The sequence below is a fragment of the Staurois parvus genome, unplaced genomic scaffold (assembly GCF_062004578.1).
Source record: "Staurois parvus isolate SC_StPar_1 unplaced genomic scaffold, SC_StPar_1.0 ptg000719l, whole genome shotgun sequence".
Taxonomy (NCBI): domain Eukaryota; kingdom Metazoa; phylum Chordata; class Amphibia; order Anura; family Ranidae; genus Staurois; species Staurois parvus.
In genome coordinates, this window is record NW_028318515.1 from 10,537,469 (window position 1) to 10,560,860 (window position 23,392).

General features: G+C 42.3%; 1 protein-coding gene across 1 annotated transcript in view; it reads left to right on the forward strand.

Moving 5' to 3' along the window:
• PIWIL1 (piwi like RNA-mediated gene silencing 1) overlaps positions 1–23,392 on the forward strand; it is a 474,823-nt gene that overhangs the window by 249,630 nt on the left and 201,801 nt on the right. Inside the window, exon 13 of the mRNA XM_089653649.1 lies at positions 11,229–11,301. Coding sequence (XP_089509775.1) covers positions 11,229–11,301 — 73 coding nt within the window. The remainder of the gene's footprint in view (positions 1–11,228; positions 11,302–23,392) is intronic.

The following is a 23,392-nucleotide window of genomic DNA, read 5'->3' on the forward strand; positions in this document are numbered from 1 at the left end:
TAAAAGAAAATTCTTCCAGGCTGTCTTTGGATGAAACAGCATCCTGAAAATTAGAGGTTGTCTATAGGACTTTCTCCTTTCCTTGTTGCATCTGTTGCTCCTCGTTCTTTGTTGTTTCCGCAATCCAGACGTTGGAATCAGCAGTCAGAACTGCAGTTCTCATCACAGCCGTCACTATGGCCGGTTTCCTGTATGGCGGATCTGTGGTCTTGTGTCTGTGAAGGTCCTTAACCACGACCCGATCTCCTGGCTTGTACGGGTGGGTTGGATTATCTGTGGAAAAAAACAAAACAAAAGAGAGACATCACTGTATGCACCATTCGACACCTTAATCAATTCCTGGATATCTAAATCACCTGGCATAACTACCAAAGGACCTCTTGTCCAGGGGGTGGGGAATGGCCTGCCCATAAAAATTTAAAAAAAGAAAATTTGGTGACTTTATTAGATGTCATCCTCATCTCAGCCAGAACAGATGGCAGATATACCTCACATCCCTTAAATGTCCCACCTGTTAGCTTCCTTAGTTTCTCCTTCAGGGTCCTATTTGTACTTTCTACATGAGCAGAACTCTGTGGATGGTAGGGTATGTGGAACTTACAGTCAATACTAATCAGTTTGGTTACATCGTGTGTAACCTTTGAAATAAATGTTGGTCCTATGTCCAAGTCTATAGTTACCAGACATCCTCATCTAGGGATGACTTCCTTTGCAAAATATATTTTCTTTATTTAATTTCTTACTGCCTGTCAACCCAGTGTCATATGCCATAGAACTGTGACATGGGAGTCCTGTTATACTTCCCTTTTGGCATTAGATCATTTGCATCTAATGTCAACCTTTTTTGTTGCATATCTATTCTGGGTGTGGTATCCTCATGTATTACCTGAACACAATCATGTTCCTTGGGGGAATTATCAGTCTCACCCTTTATCCCTAGCAAACAATTTAACATACCTAAGGGACCTGAATTAGAACCTGCATATTTCACTTCCAAATTAGCAATTGATATCAAAATCACTTCATAACACTTTCCCTTTGTGCTTTCATGTGGTTTTATGTACCAGGGTCACACTCATTGAGTCCTCCACCGCCATGGCACAGATGGCCAGGGCTCTCAGACATGCCGGCATGCCCAGTACCGAACTTGGCACTACTTTTGAAAAATAGGCTACTAGCCTCATGTGTCTTCCATGATCCTGAGCGACCACAGCCATCATGGTTTTACAATTATCACGAGCATACACATGAAAATCAACATCAAAACATAAAAACCCAGAACAGGAGAGGAAACAAGTGAGGACCTCACGATTTGGTAGGCATTGGTGGATACTTGATCCCACTTAATGAAGTCTGAAGCCTCAGTCTTAGTGTGCTGCCTGAGTATGTTGTCATAATGGGAGCAGTCAGGTATCCATTGGCTACAATAGTTGACCATACCAAGGAAGGAGAACATTTCCTTTTTAGTTTTCAGGCAAGGCAGACCCGTAATAACTTGGATCCTGGACTGACTCGCCATTCTGGTTCCTTGTGACAGAGTGAAACCTAAGTGATCCACCGAAATTTGACAACATTGTACTTTATGATTGCCACCTTGCCACCTTTGGGTAGAGATCTCTCACCTTAGATATACCCGCTTAAAGCAAATATGAGCAGTTAGGCAAAGCAATAAATATTACAGTGTCAGTACTTATTCTCTGAAGCGTTGAGGCTGTAACTGACAAAGCCTTCTTAACATTTCAGGAGTTTAACACTTAAAAGTATGGACCTTGTAATATCCCTATACTGTAACACAAATTACTACTTAACAGTTTCTTAACATGCAGCAAATAAGCACTTATACTTCCACAATGGCAAAAATAAACAAGGACACCTGTGAATTCACAATTATACCTGCCTAGGCAATTTTTCCCCAAAGGTTCCAAAAACCTCTGAATTCCCTTTGAGGGCCCACCTCAAAGACCCTCCGTGAGATCCCACAATCTCAAACGGAAACTTGGGCTACTATTCCTGGGTCTTTAAAGGGGGACAATCCAGGTAAAACTAAGACTGGCTCAGCTTACCTGACCATCCACCCCTTTTATCCCACTTCCCGACACCAGATTGCAAGGATTCAACCTATGTCTGTAGCACCCTGTCCTCATTATTTTCCCCACCAGGCATGGGAGAAATAAAGCTCAGACACCGAAGTCTGCAAGCTAAATCTCTGAAATTTTAACGCATGACAAAAACAGTTATACAGAACACGTTAGGCGTTGCTAAATGTCAGGATGACCAATGAAACATTCCATTCTTATCAATATAGTTATGTGAAGAACAGAAGCTGCAAATAGTTGAGGGATACCACATAAGGTAGTTCCTTTTAGAGAAATTAAACTAGTCTAAGGAAACGAGAGAGAAGTTACAAATACAAAACTAACTGTTCACACATCCAGAAATTGAGGCATTATACAAAATGGATGCCAGTTAATAAGACATATTTCCTTACAGCCTCTAATTGGCATTTTAACCTGTGTGTGTCACCTTGATTATGGCTATTTGGGTGATTTCTGTTATCATTCTGATTTAAAAAGGAGCTAAACAACTATTTGATAAGAAATGGCTTCATATGATCATCATCCTTCAATAAAAGAGCATTTTGTGGCACGATCAATCATATTTTCAATATCAATGCCAAAATTTCACAATTTTTGCCAGGGTATGCAAACTTTTGTGCACAACTGTATGTGACAACACCTGGTAATACACGCTGACATGCACTTCCATTGCTTTGCAAACTGCGTAAGAAGGAAAAACACATAGGCACTTTTACATGGGCTGCTGATCAGGTCAGTCTGTTAGGTTTTCAGGTGGAACTGATCAGAAGCTCCATTAAGCACTATGGATAGGCTGCCGTAAACAGGCTTTTGACCATTTACCCCGCCTACTTTTGAGTTTGTCTTTGTTCAGAAGAAAAACTGAAAAGGACTGCATCCTTTTTCTTACATAAACATGATGGATCTAAGGTAGCCTAATGTAAATCAACACATTTACATCTGCCCACCCATAATGCTACCATAGGACCTCCGGTGTTCACCGGCTACAAGCTGAATGGACACAGATGTGAATAAAACTGACATCCATCGCATTCATCTCCGATTCAACTGGTAATCCGCTCACAGATCCCCTGCTGAATGGAGAGCAGCAGCTTCCTGTGAAAGAGCGCTTACAATTTGAGAATTGATAAAGGGGTATTAATGCAGATTTGGTATACTGTATGTATGTATATAGATATATATATTTTGTGAGGGATTAGCCCAGTAACGGGTTGTGGTTGACCCCCTGGATGGGTTAGGGCACTGTGAAAGAGGCTCAGCACGACAGCAGGATCTTAGTGAATAAAGTGGTGCTTTATTTACAAGTCTGGTGAACACACGGTGCATATAGTCAAAACAGCAAACAAAATAAAAATAGAAAATAAAGCCTTGCCACACTGGGCGTCTAACTGCAGACACAGGTTCTTATCTAGCTGTCGGAATACAGCCTACTGCTGCTCAGACACAGGGTGTTCACACAGTCTAAGATCACACAGATTTTCTGTCACCACAGGATGGTTTGGTTGCTCCCCAGTCTGTCTTGCACAGCAAACTGATTCCAGGTTGGAGCATTTTCTCTATGCAGCCTGGGCGTTTTATAGAGCCCGGAGCCCTTAACTCACTACACCTGAACTCATTAAATCATCAGTAAGCCAGACAGGCTCACTACACAGCACCAAAGGAGAAACAATCAGTGTATAACGTGAACCTGGGACAAACATACCTCCCATCCTGGATACATCCCTTAGTTCTTCCTGACCTCTTGTCACATTCCCATCCTCTTGTTCCAACTTTGGGTTGGAACACAGGTTGCTAAGCATGGTGTACTCGGGACAGGGTATCTGCATTCCCCATTCTAAACACCGGGGCGATGTTTTATGACAAAACTAAATTCTTGAAGGGCCAGGAACCACCTATTCACTCTCCTATTGGTTTTTTTGTTTTGTGCTATCCATTTTAAGGGAGCATGATCGGTTACCATTTCAAACTGTCTTCCCAAGAGATAGTAACGGAGAGAATCTAGAGCCCACTTTATTGCTAAGCACTCTCTCAGTGGTGGCATAATTCTCTTCATGGGGCTTTAATTTCCGGCTGAGGTAAATGACGGGGTGTTCTTCCCCCTTTAAAACCTGAGACAACACAGCTCCTAACCCAACATCTGAGGCATCAATCTTGACCACAAAGTCCCACGAAAAATCCGCGGAGTACAACCCTGGCTCTCTACATAAGGCCCGTTTTTAAGGCCTCAAGCTGCTTCTGCTTCAGGGGCCCATTTGACCATGACAGACTCCTTCCCTTTTGTCAAATTGGTCAGGGGAGCAGCCTCTGAAGCAAAATGAGGAATAAACCGCCGGTAATAACCAGCAATTCCCAAAAACGCTCGTACCTGCTTCTTGTTGGTGGGGCGTGGCCAGCTTTGTATAGCTTTAACTTTGTTGACCTTGGGCTTTATCAGACCTCTCCCAATGGTATATCCCAGATACTTGGCTTCTTCTAGCCCAATGGTAAATTTGTTTGGATTGGCTGTAAACCCTGCTTTCCAGATAGTCTAATACTGCCTGGACTTGTGAGTCCCAATCTTCACTATGGATGACCACATCATCTAAGTATGCTGCAGCATAGGCTCTATGGGGCCAGAGGGTCTTATCCATCACCCGTTGAAATGTGGCAGGAGCATTCTGCAATCCAAACGGCATCCTCCGATACTGGAAAGAACCCTCTGGAGTTACAAAGGCATTCTTTTCCTTGGCCGATTCCGAAAGAGGAATCTGCCAATACCCTTTGGTCAGGTCCAGTGTTGTTATATACCGGACTTTCCCTAGACAATCAATCAGTTTGTCTATATGGGGCATGGGATAGGTGTCAAACTTAGTGACTTTATTCAGTTGGAGAAAGTCATTACAAAACCGCCAACTTCCATTTGGTTTGGGCACTAGCACAATAGGACTGGACCAGTCACTTTTTGGCTCCTCTATAACCCCCAGTTCAAGCATATTTTTATTTCTTGGCGAATTGCCTCTTGCCGAGCTTCTGGAATACAATAGGGTTTTAACTTGACCCTTTCCCCTGGGGAGGTAATAATGTCATGCTCAATCCCGGACACCCACCCAGGGAATACTGAGAATTTTTCTTTGTTGCGGAGCACAAACTCTCTAGCTTCCTGTTGCTGCGCTTTTGATAGTCTCTGCTACCTCTACCTCTGGGATTTCCAAGGTAGGTGGAGCAGGAATCGGGGAAGTTTCAGCGACCAAGGATTCCCTATGCTTCCAGCAAAATTCCTATGGTACACTTGCGCAGGTTTTCGCCTTCCTGGTTAGCTAATTTTATAATTCACGTCTCCCATTTTTTCTAACACTTCATATGGGCCCTGCCATTTGGCCAGGAATTTACTTACAACCGTGGGGACCAACACCCAAATACCAGATGAAAAAGAACGGATCCGAGATCCACGGTTGTAAATTCTTTGTTGAGCCAACTGGGTTTGAGCTATATGTTCCTTCACAATAGGCATTACCTGTGTAATTCTGTCTTGCATTTGGGCCACATGTTCAATTACATTTCTATGAGGGGTACTCTCACTCTCCTATGTTTACCTTGCAATGTCCTATAGCCCCCGTGGGTGTCTCCCATACAACAGCTCAAGGGAGAGAACCCTGTGGACGATTGGAGAACCTCTAGGATCACGAACATTAAATACGGTAGTAGACAATCCCAATTTTTTCCGTCTTTATCAACCACCTTCTTCAGCATTTGTTTTAAGGTTTTGTTAAACCTTTCTACTAACCCATCTGTCTGAGGGTGATACACTGAAGTATGGAGTTATGTCACCTTCAGAAGTTCTTTAGTTACCCTAGACATAAAACGGAGTGCCCTGATCGGTTAGTACGTCTTTGGGAAGGCCTACATGGCTGAAGACATGAAATAACTCTTTGGCAATGGTTTTGGAGAGGAATTGCCTCTGGGTAACGGGTGGCATAGTCCATTATCACCAAGATGTGTTTGTCCCCCGTAGCAGTCTTTAGCAAAGGGCTAACAAAATCCATGGCGATCCTTTCAAAAGGGACCTCAATGATGGGTAGAGGAACCAAAGGACTGCGAAAATGTGGCATTGGGGCTGAAATCTGACACACTGGACAGAAAGAGCAGTACATTTCCACTTCCTTACTGACCCCAGTCCAATAGAACCTCTGTATGATTCTGTCTCGGGTCTTTTCAGCTCCTAAATGTCCCCCTAGAATGTGCCCATGGGCCAGCTCTAAGACCAATTTGCGGTAAGATTTAGGCACCACCAGTTGTTCTACGATTTCTTCCGCCCTCTGTGACACCCGGTATAATAGGTCCCCTTCTATGTTAAAGTACGGGAGGGCAATCCTCTCGTCGGGATTCACTAATTCTTCCCCCTCTATTTTTACTACATTCTCTTAGTAATGTGGGGTCCTTCAGTTGTTCAGTGACAAACTTTTCCCTGTGTACCTCTAAGTCAAACACTAGGGGTGGCTGTTCCACTTTTGAGGTTGTTGGCTGCTCCCTTGGCCCTATTTCCCCTGCTAATACTGACAAAGGAAATACACCTATCCAAATTATTATGCAAATTCTATTTAAGTGTCACAAAGATTAAATATTTTGTTTTTCAGTTTAACTCATGGATGGCATTGTGTCTCAGGGCTCTTTTGATCACTGAAAACAATCTCGAACTCCTGTGATAATTAGATTGGCTGGTGAGCCCAATTTAAGGAAAAACTAATAAAGGAGGGTGTTCCACATTATTAAGCAGAGCACCATTTTCAAGCAATATGAGGAAGAAAAAGGATCTCTCTGCTGCCGAAAAGAGTGAAATAGTTCAATGCCTTGGACGAGGTATGAAAACATTAGATATTTCACGAAAACAGGCATGATCATTAAGAGATTTGTGGCTGATTCAGAGCACAGACGGGTTCGTGGAGATAAAGGCACATTGAGGAAGATTTCTGCCAGATCCATGCATCGGATCAAGAGAGCAGCTACTAAAATACCATTACATAGCAGCAAACAGATATTTAAAGCTGCTGGTGCCTCTGGAGTCCCACGGACATCAAGGTGTAGAGTCCTCCAGAGTCTTGCAACTGTGCATAAACCTTCTATTCGGCCACCACTAACCAATGCTCACAAGCAGAAATGGCTGCATTGGGCAGAAAAATACATGAAGACTAATTTTCAAACAGTCCTGTTCACTGATGAGTGCCGTGCAACCCTGGATAGTCCAGATGGATGGAGTAGTGGATGGTTGGTGGACGGCAACCCTCTTCCAACAAGACTGCGATGTCAGCAAGGCGGTGGTGGAGTCATGTTTTGGGCCGGAATCATGGGAACAGAGCTGGTCGGCCCCTTTAGGGGCCCCGAAGGTGTAAAGAAGACCTGCAAAGTATGTGGAGTTTATGACTGACCACTTTCTTCCCTGGTACAGAAGGAAGAACTATGCTTTCCGTAATAAAATCATCTTCATGCATGACAATGCACCATCTCATGCTGCAAAGAATACCTCTGCATCAATGGCTTCTATGGGGATAAAAGGAGAGAAAGTCATGGTGTGGCCTCCATTCTCCCCTGACCTCAATCCTATTGAGAACCTTTGGAGCATCCTCAAGCAAAAGATCTATGAGGGTGGGAGGCAGTTTACATCCAAACGGCAGCTCTGGGAGGCTATTCTGACATCTTGCAAACAAATTCAAGCAGAAACTGTCCAAAAACTCACAAGTTCAATGGATGCAAGACTTGTGAAGCTGCTATCAAATATGGGGTCCTATGTTAAAATGTAACGTGACCTGTTAAAATGTTTAAAAAGTTATAATGTTGTTAAAAGTTTAATTGAAATAGCTTTTGATTTCAGTAAATATGCTGCAAACACAACAAATGACAATTTTCAGTTCTTTACAACCTATAAAGTGTTTTGAAACTTACTGTGTGTAATAATTTGGAACAGTGCATTGTAAGTTTATGCATAAAAAAAATACTGTTATTATTAGGAGGTTTGTTCAATAAAATTTGAATTGTACTCTTAATAGTTGATAACATGAGAATTATGCTGACTGTTATTTACATCAATTATTTAGGTAAATGAGAAAAATATAATTTGCATAATAATTTGGAACAGGGTGTAAAGGTGAATCCTTACCCTCAGAGGATTCCCTATAAAAAATTTCAGGCTCTTAAGGACTGTTCAATGGGAAATCTGGGCCATTCCATAGCTCCCAGAATTTTGGAAAATCACTTCCCACAATGGCGTCATGCGGTAGTTGGGGAACCAGACCCACCTGATTGCACAGGTTACCCAGGGAGATCTCAAAGGATACTGTTGCCACAGGATGCTCTCTAGTGTCCCAATGAACGCAAATGACTGCCAGTTTTCTAGGGTGCCAGGTTTTCCCCCTTACCAGTTCAGTTTTGACTAAGGTAACCAAGCTACCTGAATCCAACAACGCCACAACATTTCTACAATTAATACACATTTTGCATAAAGGCTTCTCATTTCCCTTTACAGCAGTGCAAGTAATAGTTGTAAATAGGGACTGCCGTCTCTCTGTAACAAAGTCACAGTGCATTGGTTCATCCGTACCTGAGCAATCTGCTGCTACATGTCCCTCTTCCCAGCAGCGGTAACAGATTATCCTTCTGCTCACCTTTGGTGGGTTTGGCCTTCCAGGCCGCTCGCGCCAGATATTGGAAACAGTCCCAAAAGCACCTTTTGTTCCCCCTTTTCCATTCTCTCCACCCCCATCCCTTGGTGCAATCTTACCCATAGCCGGGGATGGTCTGGTCTTGGGGTGGAAAGTTCGTAAGTCCTTGAGGGAAGACGTTAGATTTTCAGTTGCTATATACCTCTCCACAAGGTCCACCAGCTTGTCTGCTTTTTCCGGATCTCCATGACACACCCATTTCTGCAAGGTAGTAGGAAGAGACCTAAGGAACTTGTCCATAATCACCCTTTCCACAATCTTTGTTCCAGACAGTGTATCTGGCTGCAACCATTTGTTGGTCAAATGAATAAGGTCATACATTTTTGATCGGGGTGGTTTTCCCAGTCGATAACTCCAGTTGTGTACCCGATAAGCCCGGAGAGCCAGGGTTACACCCAGCCGCGCCAAAATTTCCATTTTTAAACAATCATAGTTCTTGGCTTCCTCAGGCTCAAGGTCAAAATAAGCCTTTTGGGACTCGCCAGATAGTAGGGGGGCCCCTAGCCCAACCCACTGCTCTTTAGGCCAACTTTCTTTTTCAGCTGTTCTTTCAAAAGTGCTAAGATATATCTCAGGGTCCTCATCTGTAGTCATCTTTTGCAGCAGGTGACTTACACGGAAAGATGGTATGGTAGTAGAATCACTCTGCTGAAGCTATTTCATGATGGCCGCAATTTGCTGTTGGTGCATCTGTTCCTGCCGTTCCAACGATTCCCTATGGCGGGCCTCCGCCTGTTCCAGGGCTTGCTGCTGGACTGCATTTGTTCGCTGCTGATTTGCATTTGCCAACGCAAGCTGTCTCAGTATCTCTTCCATGCTGGCCTTACTTCACCTGCCTCTCAAACCCCCACCATATGTGAGGGATTAGTCCAGTAGCGGGTTGTGCTTGACCCCCTGGATGGGACAGGGCACTGTGAAAGAGGCTCAGCACTACAGCAGGATATTAGTGAATAAAGTGGTGCTTTATTTACAAGTCTGGTGAACACACGGTGCATATAGTCAAAACAGCAAACAAAATAAAAATAGAAAATAAAGCCTTGCCACACTGGGCGTCTTAACTGCAGACACAGGTTCTTATCTAGCTGTCTGAATACAGCCTACCGCTGCTCAGACACAGGGTGTTCACACAGTCTAAGATCACACAGATTTTCTGTCACCACAGGATGGTTTAGTTGCTCCCCAGTCTGTCCTGCACAGCAAACTGGTTCCAAGTTGGAGCAGCCTGGGCGTTTTATAGAGCCCAGAGCCCTTAACTCACTACACCTGAACTCATTAAATCATCAGTGAGCCAGACAGACTCACTACACAGCACCAATGGAGAAACAGTCAGTGTATAACATGAACCTGGGACAAAGAATGAGAATGTTGATATTATATTGGATTACGTTTGAATGCACAGGTTATCAAAGACGTGTTCAAGGCACTTCTGTAGACTATGCCAAGGATCACTAAATGACAGACCGCAGTCTGGACCAAGTGACAGACGTGTCCGGACCATGGTTGTCACTTAGCAGCTGTGTGTCCTCTCCCGAGTCTCCCATCTGGCCACCATTGTCATTCTCACAGCAGGGTAGGGGGCAAGAGGTTCTGCAGATTTGAATAGTGGGTGGGAGTCTTTTCAAATTAACATTTAGTAGTAAGTTGGACACCTCTCGCTCTCCATCCACATCTGCAGCATCCCCTGCCCTGCTATAAGGATGACAGCGGCGGCAGGGCAGGGCAGGAGACTTGGGACAGCCCACCCCAGGCTGATACATGCCTCAGTCCTGCCAAAAGTAGGACTGTGAAGGGCAGGCTTGTATTGAATGGGACACTGTGATATAGAGGAGCAGTGTGATCTAAGGTGCACTGTGTTATAAAGGGGCACTGTAACATAAAGGACACTATGATTTAAAGGGGCACTGTGATTTAAAGGGACAATCTGATATAAAGGCACACTGTGTTATAAAGGGACACTCTGATGTAAAGAGGCACTATGTTGTAAAGAGGCGCTGTGATATAAAGGGGCACTGTGTTATATAGGTTCACTGCAACGCAAAGGGGTACTGCAATGTGATGGGGACTCCAATATAAAGTGGCACTCTACAATGCTGTGAAGTGAAGGAGAACTGAGGACACTGCAGGACTGCTTTAAAGGGGGGATGTGATGTTAAGGGCACTACGGGCACTGATGTAAAAGGAGGGATTGTGAATTTAAGGGGGTTTGTGATGTGAAGGGAGGACACTAATGTAGAGGGGGCTGTGATGTGAAGGGTAGGCTAAAGGCACTAATGTAGAGTGGGAACTGTGATGTAAAAGGGCACTATGATGTGTTAAAGTGCAAAAATGAGATTCAGACCTCTGCCGCAAGAAAATTTTACTGACTGAACCTGTGTAAATTTTAATTCAAGCACTATGCACTTAAGTAATTTCTTTTCTTTCTTTTTTTTGTCTTATTAAGGGTTGAAGTAGATGATAGTACAGATGCATATTTAAAAGCTCTCCAGCAGAAAGTCCAGTCTAATACACAGATGGTAGGTGAAAATAAGATGTTTGCAATTTAGAACAATTCTTTTTTACAGTTTTATTATCATTTTTTATTTAAATGAATGTGTTGTACAGTATACACTGCTGAAAAAAATTAAGGGAACACTTTGAAAACACACCTGCCTGTGCAACCTCTGTAGGGTCCAGGTATCGCCTCATGCTACCAGTAGTGACACTGACCCTAGCCAAATGCAAAACTAGTGAAAAACTGTATGAAAAGATGAGTAGGGAAAAAATGTCAGTGGCCTCCACCTGTAAAACCATTCCTATTTTGGGGGTCATCCCATTGTCACCCATTTAGTGCACCTGTTGTTAATTTCGTTAACACCAAAGCAGCTGAAACTGATTAACAACCCCCCCCCCCCCGCTACTTAACTGACCAGATCAATATCCTAGGAGTTCAAATGCTTGATTCTATACTCTGATTAAAAAGTATTCCATAAATTTTTTTGAGCAGTGTATTTGGTATCTAGCAGTGTAATAAAATTTTAAGTATTTTAATTATATAGGGTTTCAGGTTCCTCTGATATTGGCAGAGAAGGGGCACCTAGGACAATATAAGCAGGTTTATCCTGCACTTTTACCCAATAAAATATTGTGTAAGTTTTTGCAGAAATTACATAAACAAACCAAAACTTTGCACCAGTAACTAATCTCAGGTCAGTTTCTGAATAACAGTGTGTCTCCCATTTGGTTCCCCTATACATACAGGTAGTATTTGTCCCTTTTAGTATTCTGTCAGCACTTAGGTTTTTACCTATCAGCATTCTCCCAAAACATAGAGAGTCGAGTACCAGTGAGCTCACACAGAAAGGTCTGTTCACAGCTTAGACTAATACTGAGGTCTGGCCACCTATTAACCCCTTCACGCCTAAGGGTAAAACAAATCTAAATGCCTAAGCACAATTCTGCACCGTTGACATGTGATAGCAAAACCGTACATATCATCACAACTACTTTGCACATCCAGGTGGATTATACCTTGATTTTTTCAGGACAAATTGGGCTTTCATTTGATGGCAAATGGTAATGGATATCTCCTGATTTTTTTTTTATTATCAAAGGAAAACTGGCCAAAAATAGTAAAAAAAATCCTTTTATTTTAATTTAGCTATGTGTTTCTTGTTATGACCATAACCTACCACCAAAGAGAAACCCAAAATAAATTCTCCAGCTCTTGACGATCGCAGCGATACCATATATGTGTATGTTATTTGTTGTGTGTACCCTTAGTACAGCCCAGAAACCATAGTGCGCATTTTGTTTTTGTCTTTTTTTTTTTTTTTTTACCTAAAACACACTGACACTAACTGACACTGACATTAACATTAACTGACACTGATACCAATTTTTTTTAAATCCTGACCTTGACTTTTGACCCTGACCTTTGACCTTGACCCTGACCTTTGACCTTGACCCTGACCTAAACACTAACCCTGGCACTGAACTAGATCAAACCTTGATCTAGGTTTTTTTTTTTATTTTTTATTTTATTTTTTTAATATTTATTTATTTATCTTTTTTTTTTTTACAAACTTTTTTTTTCCTTCTCTCTGACAGGAGTTCGAGAGATACAATGTATCTCTCTTCTCCATTCATAGAGAGAGAGAGAGAAAAAAAAACAAGGGGGCCGGGCTGCACAGTGACTGATCACTGTGATAGCCAATCAGAGGCTATCACAGCGATCATGTGACCCGGAACCGGGAGTCCCGGGTCCCGATCGTTAGAACGGGACCCGGTGCTCTCAGTGACACCGCGGTCTCGGTGCTGGGAGCGCGCTGAGGGGCGCGCTCCCAACACAAAGACAGGTACGCAAATATGCGGCCCCACGGAAAAAAGCCCAGGTCCGTGAGGCCGCATATTTGTGTTACGTCGGCGTCAAGGGGTTAAGGTGTGAATGGAGGTTATGTCCCACCCATGTTTATGGGCTCTAGGAATCAGAATGGCACAAAACAAAGTTAATTTCTTTCTCATCCATCGAGGATACCAGAAATCTGTAACCTTTTATTTTACACTGACAGGAGGATTGGATCTTGACACACAAATAAAACTAGACCAGCCTAGGGTAACTTCTACAACCACCCTGATTGTGTCCTAGGTGGAAAGATGTCTGTGTAAAAGGCTAACCTATTTTTTTTGGTCCATTAAGGGGCAGGGGAATTCAGAAACTGCTGGGTTATATTATCGTATACAGAGGAGGATTGTCACACTGGCAAACATAAAAATTTCAAGGTTAGCCCAGGATAACCCCTATTCTCAAAATAGATAGTGCCGCGCTCCCATGTACCAATATGTATATCTTATACTTTCAAAGTGCTAATGAATAGCTTTCAAGATACTGCATGTATCAAACAATTATTACTAGTGACTCAAAACATCATTGTGAATATTAATCTTCATGCAAGTGACATTAATAACTGATAATCCTAAGGTGATAGTGCCTATTAAAGTACAGTGATATACAAATCAGAAATACTCCTCTATTCTACTGTGATCCTTATATTTATATTGTGCAAACACATATATATTATGTGCACGTGCTTATGATATATTCAATAAAAAAAAAAAAAAAAAAAAAGTCTTTCAAAATAAATGTGCAGGTGGATTCTTGGTTCCCCCTATTCTACTCAACATGTCTGTGTTTTGCCAGTGTCCTATAAAGATGGGCGTCTTTTGCTCAGCTCTAATTACAAAAGTCTAACCTTTTTTTTTTTTCATTTTAATCGTATATCTTAGGACCACAGGGTATTTTCATGTCTTTTTCGATAGGGTTATGCTGCCACATCAAATGATTGGAGAGTGGCAAAATAAATTAACTTCTTAAGCACTTCTCTTCCCCTTTGCTAGTGTCTTAGGTGATGCAGTCTTTGCTCAGAAACATAGCTATCTTCTCAACAGTTCCTTTTGGGATTAGGAGAATGCTTTTTTTCCAGGTTCATTTTCTACGGTACCGGGACCTTGCACTGGAGACACGGATGGTCTGTAATGTTGTCGTTCAGCCCTGGCCCCTACGCCTACTTGCAGAATGGTAGGATGCTGTACAGGTCCAGGGCAGTGATCCCCAGCTGGGTCGTTGAGACCTTGCATAGTATGGCCCGGTGATGTCACGAATGGCCACAGCGCGCTGGTGGTGGCCGATTTGGAATTCATGTCCTCCGACTTCAGATTGAGGCAGATTCCTTGTATAGGAATACAACTTGAAGCATGCGCTGAAGGAGCCACACAGCTTTTACTTGTGGAGATGGTGATGCACTGGCTTGATTAAACATGGTCAGATATCCTGTGGCAACCAGCGAACTCGTGTTTGCTGATACAGTGCCCTCTTAGCTGACTTGGACTATTGCTTGTCCTGTTTTGGACCCCAAGAGATTTTTACTGGTGCTGTAGAAGTGGTCTGTCACCAGCAGGGAGATTTTCCTGACATCAGTGGATAGCATGGATGCTTACCTACACCTTCCGATTTTTCGGCATCTAGTTTTTTGGTTTACCTATTAAATCCTTTTGTTGGAGTACATCACGGGACACAGTTGTCCCACCCCCCTCTACATTTGTGATGTATGGCTCACTACAAAAAGTGAAGCTTTGTCTAGGGAGGGGTTATGCCTGTCAGGGGATTTCCTGCTTTTTTATTTATTTTTTTATTTTTGCGAATGTTCAGTCATCTGAAGGTGTCGACGCAAGCCTATCATAATGGTGATGAAGTTTACCTGTGTCCTGTGATGTATTTAAAAAAAAAAAAAAGATTTTCATGTAAACCAAAAATACAATTTTTTTGCTAGATTTTATCTTTATTTTTTTCTTTGATTCATTTCTCAGATTGATTCCTCATGCACCATTGCCTCTGCCTAGCTTTGCATTACAGTATCTGAATCCTGCTGGAATGGACATTGTGTGCTAGCCTTGGACATTCAGTCACTGGGTTCTGCATGTGACACTTCCTGAACTAGTACTGGTAAAATGTATCTACCATGCTTTCTAGGTCCAGAGCTGTTAGCATTTCCTCAGCTCTTGTCCTGTCCCTAAGTATTCACTTTGCTGAATGGCCAGTTGGGCTAAGTTCCTAGTTATTTGCTTAGCTGGGCATGTTTTTAATCTATCGCCTCTGACGTTTTCACCATGGGAGGTGTTAACACTGAGGGACTGAACACTTAGGCACTGGGTAAAGTGTTGAGTTTCCTGTGCTCACTTTACCATCATACAGCCAAGAGTAAGCTTTGTCACACTGCAAGCCACAATGGACCTCTCCACTGCAACCCTATAGTGACTCTGGTCATCTCCAACCATCCGACCCTCATCAGTCACTAAGTGCTCTGGTTTCTCACCAAGCTGCTTGGCGATAGTTTGGTAGCTCAGCCCAGCCTTGTGTAGGTCTACAATCTTGTCCCTGACATCCTTGGATGGCTTTTTGGTCTTTGTCATGGTTGAGAGTTTGGAATCTGATTGTTTGATTGTTCCTGTGGACAGGTGTTTTTTATACAGGTAACAAAATCAGATTAGCAGCACTCCCTTTAAGAGACTATTTCTAATCGCAGCTTGTTATCTGTATGAAAGACACCTGTTAGCCAGAAATCCTGCTGAATGATAGGGGATCACATACTTCTTTCCCTCATGAACATGCAAATAAGTGCATAATTTGTTAGACATTCATTTCTTTTGAATATTTTGTTTCTATTCTGTATCTCAGTGTTACAATACAACTACCATTCACATTTTTAGACAGATCATTTCTTTGTGAGTGGGCAAACATCCCAAATCAACAGGGAATCAAATTCTTATTTCCTTCACTGTAAGCGTGTTCCCACATCTTCCTTTGCAGTCAATTTCTGCTCTTCCCATGGCCTTGGAAAAACTGGGCCATCAGTTGCAGATACATTCCCACTGACTGACTATATCTGATACTTTTTTTTAGGCCCCACTGACTTCACCTCAGATTTACAAAAGATAGTTTCGGCTCTCAATAATGTAGTACACACTCCTTTGAATTTGAAGAATCAGCCTACCTTGACAATCCTTAGGTCTTTTAGAGCCTCTACAGCTGCAAAGACTATTCCACTACAGTTGTTATTTGAGGTATTTTTCTATGCAGACTGGAAGCACCCTAAAGTGTCCCGGAATCAACCAGTGAAAGTATTGAAACGGTTTCCCTTTGTGTGGGAATTTGTTAAACAGTGGTCTTTAGCAACTGGATCTTCCATTGACTTTTACACGGAAGCTACTAAGCAGTATAGTGTATGCTTTCCTTTAAGGATTTCACAGACCTGCAGCTAGTGGTTGTGACCCTAATATGTCAAACCATTGCAAAATTAGTTAAAAAGGATGTCTCAACTACTAGTGTAGACCGCTTCCTAATACAGTGCATGGAGCAGATGTCTGGAGCCTTATGCTTAAGTTGTGTTAGCTTATTAGAATCATCTAAACTAGTGTCTTATATGTATGTTTCTGATGTCCGTACAGATGCAAAGAAAACTCTTCTTGAGATGCAGTTGCTGTATCCAAGGAGCGCAACATTCTTCTGGTCTTTCTGGTCCTACCCTTGATGCCATTAACAACAGGAGACCAAAGCATACACTTGCCTCTGCAGAAGTAGTCCAGAAAATGGTCTGCTGTATCTTCCATCTTCTTCTGGAGTAAGTACAACCAAGCCTGATTCTCAGTTCTCAAGTTGAGAATTACGAAACCTTGATAAGCTTTCAGTTTGATAAGTCTTCAGCTGTAAGGTGCTCTCCCGCTTTTCCAAGGATGGTTTCCAATCTATGCACTTTCTTGGGCAGTTTTCTCTTCAGACATTAAGATACAGAGGGTGTCCTTTCGTAAGCACAAGCCAATTTCTTTCCCTTGGGAATCTCTTTAGCTACTCACTCTATACCAGCTTGTGCCACCACACAGATTAATAGACCTTCCCCCACCCTCTCCTCAACCCAGAGTTGGCTGAGTTAGCTCTATCTCCTTTCCTGTGTTGCATCTTTGACGCCTCAATCTCAGAGAGATTTGCCTTCCCCTTTATTGTATTAGGGCAACAATTGTATCTTGTTGCCCTCAGAGTTATCCCCCTTCCTCTCCAGAAGGACTCCTTTACCTAGCAGGTCATGTCAGTCCACTTCTGGCTACCCTTTGCATAAATAGGATTGCAGGCTTTCACTCTCACTCCAGCATACCTGATACGTGATAGTTCTGATACCTTTTCCTGGTTTGCCCATTGTGGGACACTCAACCCCCTAGGAAAAAAGCATTTTGTGGGAGCCTTAGTGGACATCACCTCCCTGAATGGTTTACCACCTTTAAGATCTGGCTTTTTCAGGGTTGAAATCCGTCTACCTCCTAATTATTAGAATTGGAGTTACCTTCTTTTCTCCTCCCTCTTTAGTTTGAAAAGCCTTTTTTTTTTTTTTTTTTTTTTGGGTCTAGTTCCTGTACACACCATGGGTGTCCATAACTGGGGCACCCCAAGTAGTTACTCACAGATGCAGTCTGCCTTCTCATCTGTATGAGAACATATTTTCCCATCTCAGGAGCGTTTATTTCATTTTTAGAATTATGATTGCTTTTACTTTGTTCTGCTATTTCATGGGACTCTGCTGTCAGTAGGTATCCTGGCTCAGATCCCATAAGTCCCCATCTAGGTATTGCACTCTGGTCTTCAGTTCCAGCTTACAATGATCTTAATTACCTGTGATATGGTGTAAAGCACTCTGATCTTGGAGAATCAGCCTGCTGTCTTGGGTCATAACCCTCTTGCTGCCACTAATATATGCCATAACCGACTTGCGCTATCACTACTCCCATTATTTTCACTAGAGGGCAGGTGAGACATCAGAGATCTAAAAGATGTCTCATGAAAGAGAACCTGTCGCCAAAAGAAAACCTTATAATGTTGTGGAGTTTTTGTCTACTGTGATGAAAAAAAGTGTTTTGAATAAGAAAAAAGTTAATTGAAAAGTAAAATTTTGAAAACCCTCTGTCCTTCACAATATTCTAAAAGTGAATTTAAAAAGTGAAGAGCTTTTCTTTAGCATACTAGGGCATAGTGGTCAAAAGCCCTTAAACGAGATCTTTCCACTGTGCCAGTATATCCCTCACTAATAAAGCATGTATAGCAAATAGAGGAAACTTTGTTGTTCTGCTGTGATGGCCTGTTGGAAGCATCTCGGCTTGTTTATTGCATCGTGCTTTTGGCCACGCACATGCATAGAACACTGTAGTTAAGATGCTGGTCTGTGTGATCCTGTTTTGAACCTGACTCGCATGATCTTTGAGGTACGACATTGCTTCAGCCCATCATATCACGCTTCAGCCTATGATACAATTATGTCACAATTTTATACCCCAGAGTACTGCTGTATTGAAGAGGGAGCCTAACGCAACATATTTTTAGATGTGGAAAGGATTATTACTGCCCTCCACAAGTCTTGGCATTGTGCAGCTTGATTCTCCTGTCTCGCCATCCCCCTTTTGGTACAAGGAGACCTGGAAAATCCCTCAAAACATTCCTTGTTAATTAATAGATAGATTGTGTAGGCTATTCTGAATGGATCACTCTAGAAAGGGTTTTTGCTCCTCCCAAAATCTTTTGCCCAACTCTATCCAATGGAAAATTAGTTGACTAGAAAATTGGCTTTCCCTGTGGTTGATATTGCCATCTCAGTCTTAAACATCTCCTTGTTTCTTTTTTTAAAGATTTTTTGTGATACTCCTTATGGCTCTTTTCTCGCACAGTTACTACTAGATCTTGGTGCAATTTTAGTATGTCATGCTCCAGCAAACTGAACTAGGGTAGTGAATAACCAAGATGACCCTGTTTTCCAGGAACATGCCTTAACAATGCTGTTCTTTTGTGTGGATTCCCTAGGGTCTGTCCTGAAAATAGCAGTAATCTCCATTCACATGCACAGAATTTTTGTGACTAAAAGCTCAAACAACTGATTCTGCCTCTACAAAGCTCTTCACACGTATTACTTTTCAGAGAAAATGCCTATTTGGAGATACATTTGATGCATTCTTGAAAATTGTCAATTGAGGGAAGGTTTTACTTTCACAACGGAAGATTCCAAAACTCCCTCAGAAGCCTATACCTCCCCAAAACACAGAACACCTTATCACTCTACCCAGGCTTTCACTTCAAAACCTAAGGCTAGTCCTTCCTTTCAGCGGAAGACATGGGCCACAAAAGCCCAGAAAAACCCTCTTCCCAGGTAAGGGAACTTTCACTTCTAAGTGTGCAGTGAAATCTGTTACTGTTTGCTTCTATCTCTGGTTTTTAAAAATCCCTGACCTGTGGGTTCAGTTGATGGTTATAAAGCGATGCAGTTAAAAACTCAACCCTCTTTCTACTTTTTTTTCTCAAATCAACCACAAACTGCTCAAGAACAATCAGATTTGCAGAATGCCTTAAGCCAGCCTCTCTCAACCAGGGTGCCTTGAGGCTTATTCAGGGGTGCTTGGCAAAATGTCTAAAAATTGGCCAAAACTTGTATACAAGCCAGCGGGTTGAACAAGCCTGCCTTTAAGTTACACAAAGCCACAGGCTTTCATTGTGCACCATTACGACCTTTTAGCCGCCGGCATCCTGGCAACCAAGGACATCATCAGTTGATAAGGAGGATGTCAGCTGCTTGCACAGCATCCTAGTTTGACCCTCCCCTGCCCTTCTCCATCAGTGCTGGGGTCACATTAGCTCAGTGACAAAGAAAAACTGAGGTAGAAGAGAAATACTGGAATTCTAGTCAGTACCAAAAGTGTATTTGCTTTGAAAGAATAAATCATCTCTAATTTTGGGTGTCCTACATGTGTGGATGTTGCTGCGTTATATAAAAGTTTTCACATTTATAATGGGGTGCCTCAAGACTGTCTATAATTTTAAAGGGTGCCTTGACTGAAAAAAGGTATAGAAACACTGCCTTAAGCTATATCTCTCCCCAGGCAGTAGTTGTGCCAATAAATACACAAGACAGGTTAAAATCCTCAACAAATATCTTAAAATTCTAAAGTTTTGCATGGAATCTGCAGAGTTGGTAATTACCGCTCTAAGAAAAGGGGGGATACATGACATTCAAGATGCCTATCTATTTATGCACCTTATCAGTGCTTTCTGTGCTTTGCAACAGCAGACAATCACTTCCAGTTTGTTACACTGCCCTTTGGCCTATCCAGAGTATTCACAAAGGTACTAGCACCTCTTCTTGCCCTTCTCAGAACTTAAGGCATCCAGGTCATATGCTTTCTAAGCATCCTTTTTCCTGATGGACTCATCTCCCAGCTGTCAACAAATGTCCACAAGGCATTCAGATGTTGCAGGTTTTTGGTTAGGTTATCAATTTAAAAAAAAAACTGCTTTCCAGCCTCCTCTTCTCGAATACTTGGGTCTGGTCTTAAACACATCCCAAGCAAAGGTTTTTTTTCCAGATAAGAAAACTCTCTCAGAGCTCATGCTAGAGAATTGAGGTCAAAGACACATCCCACAATGAGATTCTCAATGAGAGTTCTAGGAGTCATGATATCCTCCTTTGAGACTGCACCATTTGCCCAATTTCATTCAAGAGCTCTCCAACACAGAATCATGTCAACCTGTAGCATGCATGCTTTTTCTCACTACCTTCCCATGCTCCTTTCTAGCCACACATGGAACTCCCTATTTTTTTGGATTTCAAGCCCAGCTCTAACAGTTGAGAAGTTTTTTCTTCCCTTTCAGTGGACCGATGCCAGTCTGTCAGGCTGGGGTGGAGCCACAGTCCAGGAAAAATGGTAATTTGTGAAAATCAAGCTGTCTATTAGCATCCTGGAACTCAGAGCGGTTTGGATGGCTCTGCAACCCCCCTCTGCAAGGACACCCAATCAGGAGCTAAACCAGCCTTTCTCAAACAGGGTGCCCAGGTACCCTGGGGTGCCTTGAGGATTCTTCAGGGGTGCCTTGGCACATTAGATGAGTTATGGAGAAAAACTGAGGGAGAAGAGAAACGCTGGAATACTACTCAGTACTAGTGTGCAACAGTGTATTTGCTTTGGAAGAGTAAATCACCTCTAATGCTGGGTGTCCTATGTGTGTGGATGTTGCTTCATTATATAAAACTATTAGAATTGTTTTTCACATTTTAGCATGGGGTGCCTCAAGACTGTCCATAATTTTAAGGGGTGCCTCGGGACTGTCCATAATTTTAAAGGGTGCCTTGACTGAGAAAAGGTTGAGAAACACTGAGCTAGACAATGCCATGACTATGGGGTACCCGGAGCCGTGTAGCCTTGAAGGAAATAAGTCAGATAATCTTGTGGATGGATGCTCGCTGTCCAACAAACTCTACAGTCCACTTTCCAGAAGTGCAAAATAGGAAAGCGAGCTTCCTCAGCCACCACCACCTTGATTAAGAGGACTGAGCACTTAACCTATACTGTATATTTTAACCACTTGCCCTCCAGAGTATTTACCCCCTTCCTGATCAGGCCATTTTTTTGCGTTATGGTGCTATGCTACTTTAACAGTTGCGCGGTCATGCAACGCTGCACCCAAATGAAATTTATGTCCTATTTTTTCCCCACTAATTGACCTTTCTTTCGGTGGTATTTGATCGCCTGTGCGTTCAGGCGATTGACCTGGTGATTGACAGCCACGAATGGCGGCTCGGGTAGGGCTCGCACACGCCCCCTATGCGGAAATACAAAATCATGTGTGTGTGTGTGTGTATATATACAGTGGGGATTGAAAGTTTGGGCACCCCAGCTAAAAATTTGTATTAATGTGCATAAAGAAGCCAAGGAAAGATGGAAAAATCTCCAAAAGGCATCAAATTACAGATTAGACATTCTTATAATATGTCAACAAAAGTTAGATTTTATTTCCATCATTTACACTTTCAAAATAACAGAAAACAAAAAAATGGCGTCTGCAAAAGTTTGGGCACCCTGCAGAGTTAATATTAGAGATGAGCGAATTATTAAAAAATTCGATTCGGCTGATTCGCCGAATTTGCGGGAGAAATTCGATTCGATGCAAATTTATTCGCCGCAAATTTAACTTATTAATAGGGTTTCTAGGCTTCAGAGAGCCTTTATATTAGTGCAGAACACTGTACCTTTAATTTAAATGCCCTTGGAGTCTGCTGGGGAAGAGAAATAATACTGTCAGTCAGTATGACATGCAGATGAGTGCCGTCGATCTTAGAATCACCGCACACTTCACTCATTTGGGCAGTCACGGGGCACGACGAAGAAGAAGTAGAATGAAAAGAAGAAGAATGAAAAGAAGAAGAAGAATGAAAAGAAGAAGAAGAAGAATGAAAAGAAGAAGAATGAGAAGAAGAAGAATGAAAAGAAGAAGAAGAAGAAGAATGAAAAGAAGAAGAAGAAGAAGAATGAAAAGAAGAAGAATGAAAAGAAGAAGAAGAAGAATGAAAAGAAGAATGAAAAGAAGAAGAAGAATGAAAAGAAGAAGAAGAAGAATGAAAAGAAGAAGAATGAAAAGAAGAAGAATTCCAGTACAGCAAAAAGTGTATCTGCAGAGAGCTCCGCTATTTCTGACAGTTCTCTGACAGTTCCTTCACATTTACAGCGGTTGAAACATTGTATCTATTTATTTCCGAATAAAAACATCTGTATCCTAAATGGAAACAAATAGATACAATGTTTCAACCGCTGTAAATGAACTGTCAGAAATAGCGGAGCTCTCTGCAGTGACACTTTTGCCGGCTGATCGGGGAAAATTCGATTCATGCACCCGAAGTTTGCTAAAATTCGGATTCGATGCGAATCGAATTTTTCCTGATACTCGAAACGAATTCCACTTCGCCAAGTTCGATTCGCTCATCTCTAGTTAATATCTTGTACTGCCCCCTTTGGCAAGTATCACAGCTTGTAAATGCTTTTTGTAGCCAGCCAAGAGTCTTTCAATTCTTGTTTGAGGTATCTTTGCCCATTCTTCCTTACAAAAGTCTTCCAGTTCTTGGAGATTTCTGGGCTGTCTGTCACGCACTGCTCTTTTAATGTCTATCCATAGATTTTCAATTATGTTGAGGTCAGGAGATTGTGAAGGCCATGGCAAAACCTTCAGTTTACGCCTCTTGATGTAATCCCCCGTGGATTTCGAGGTGTGTT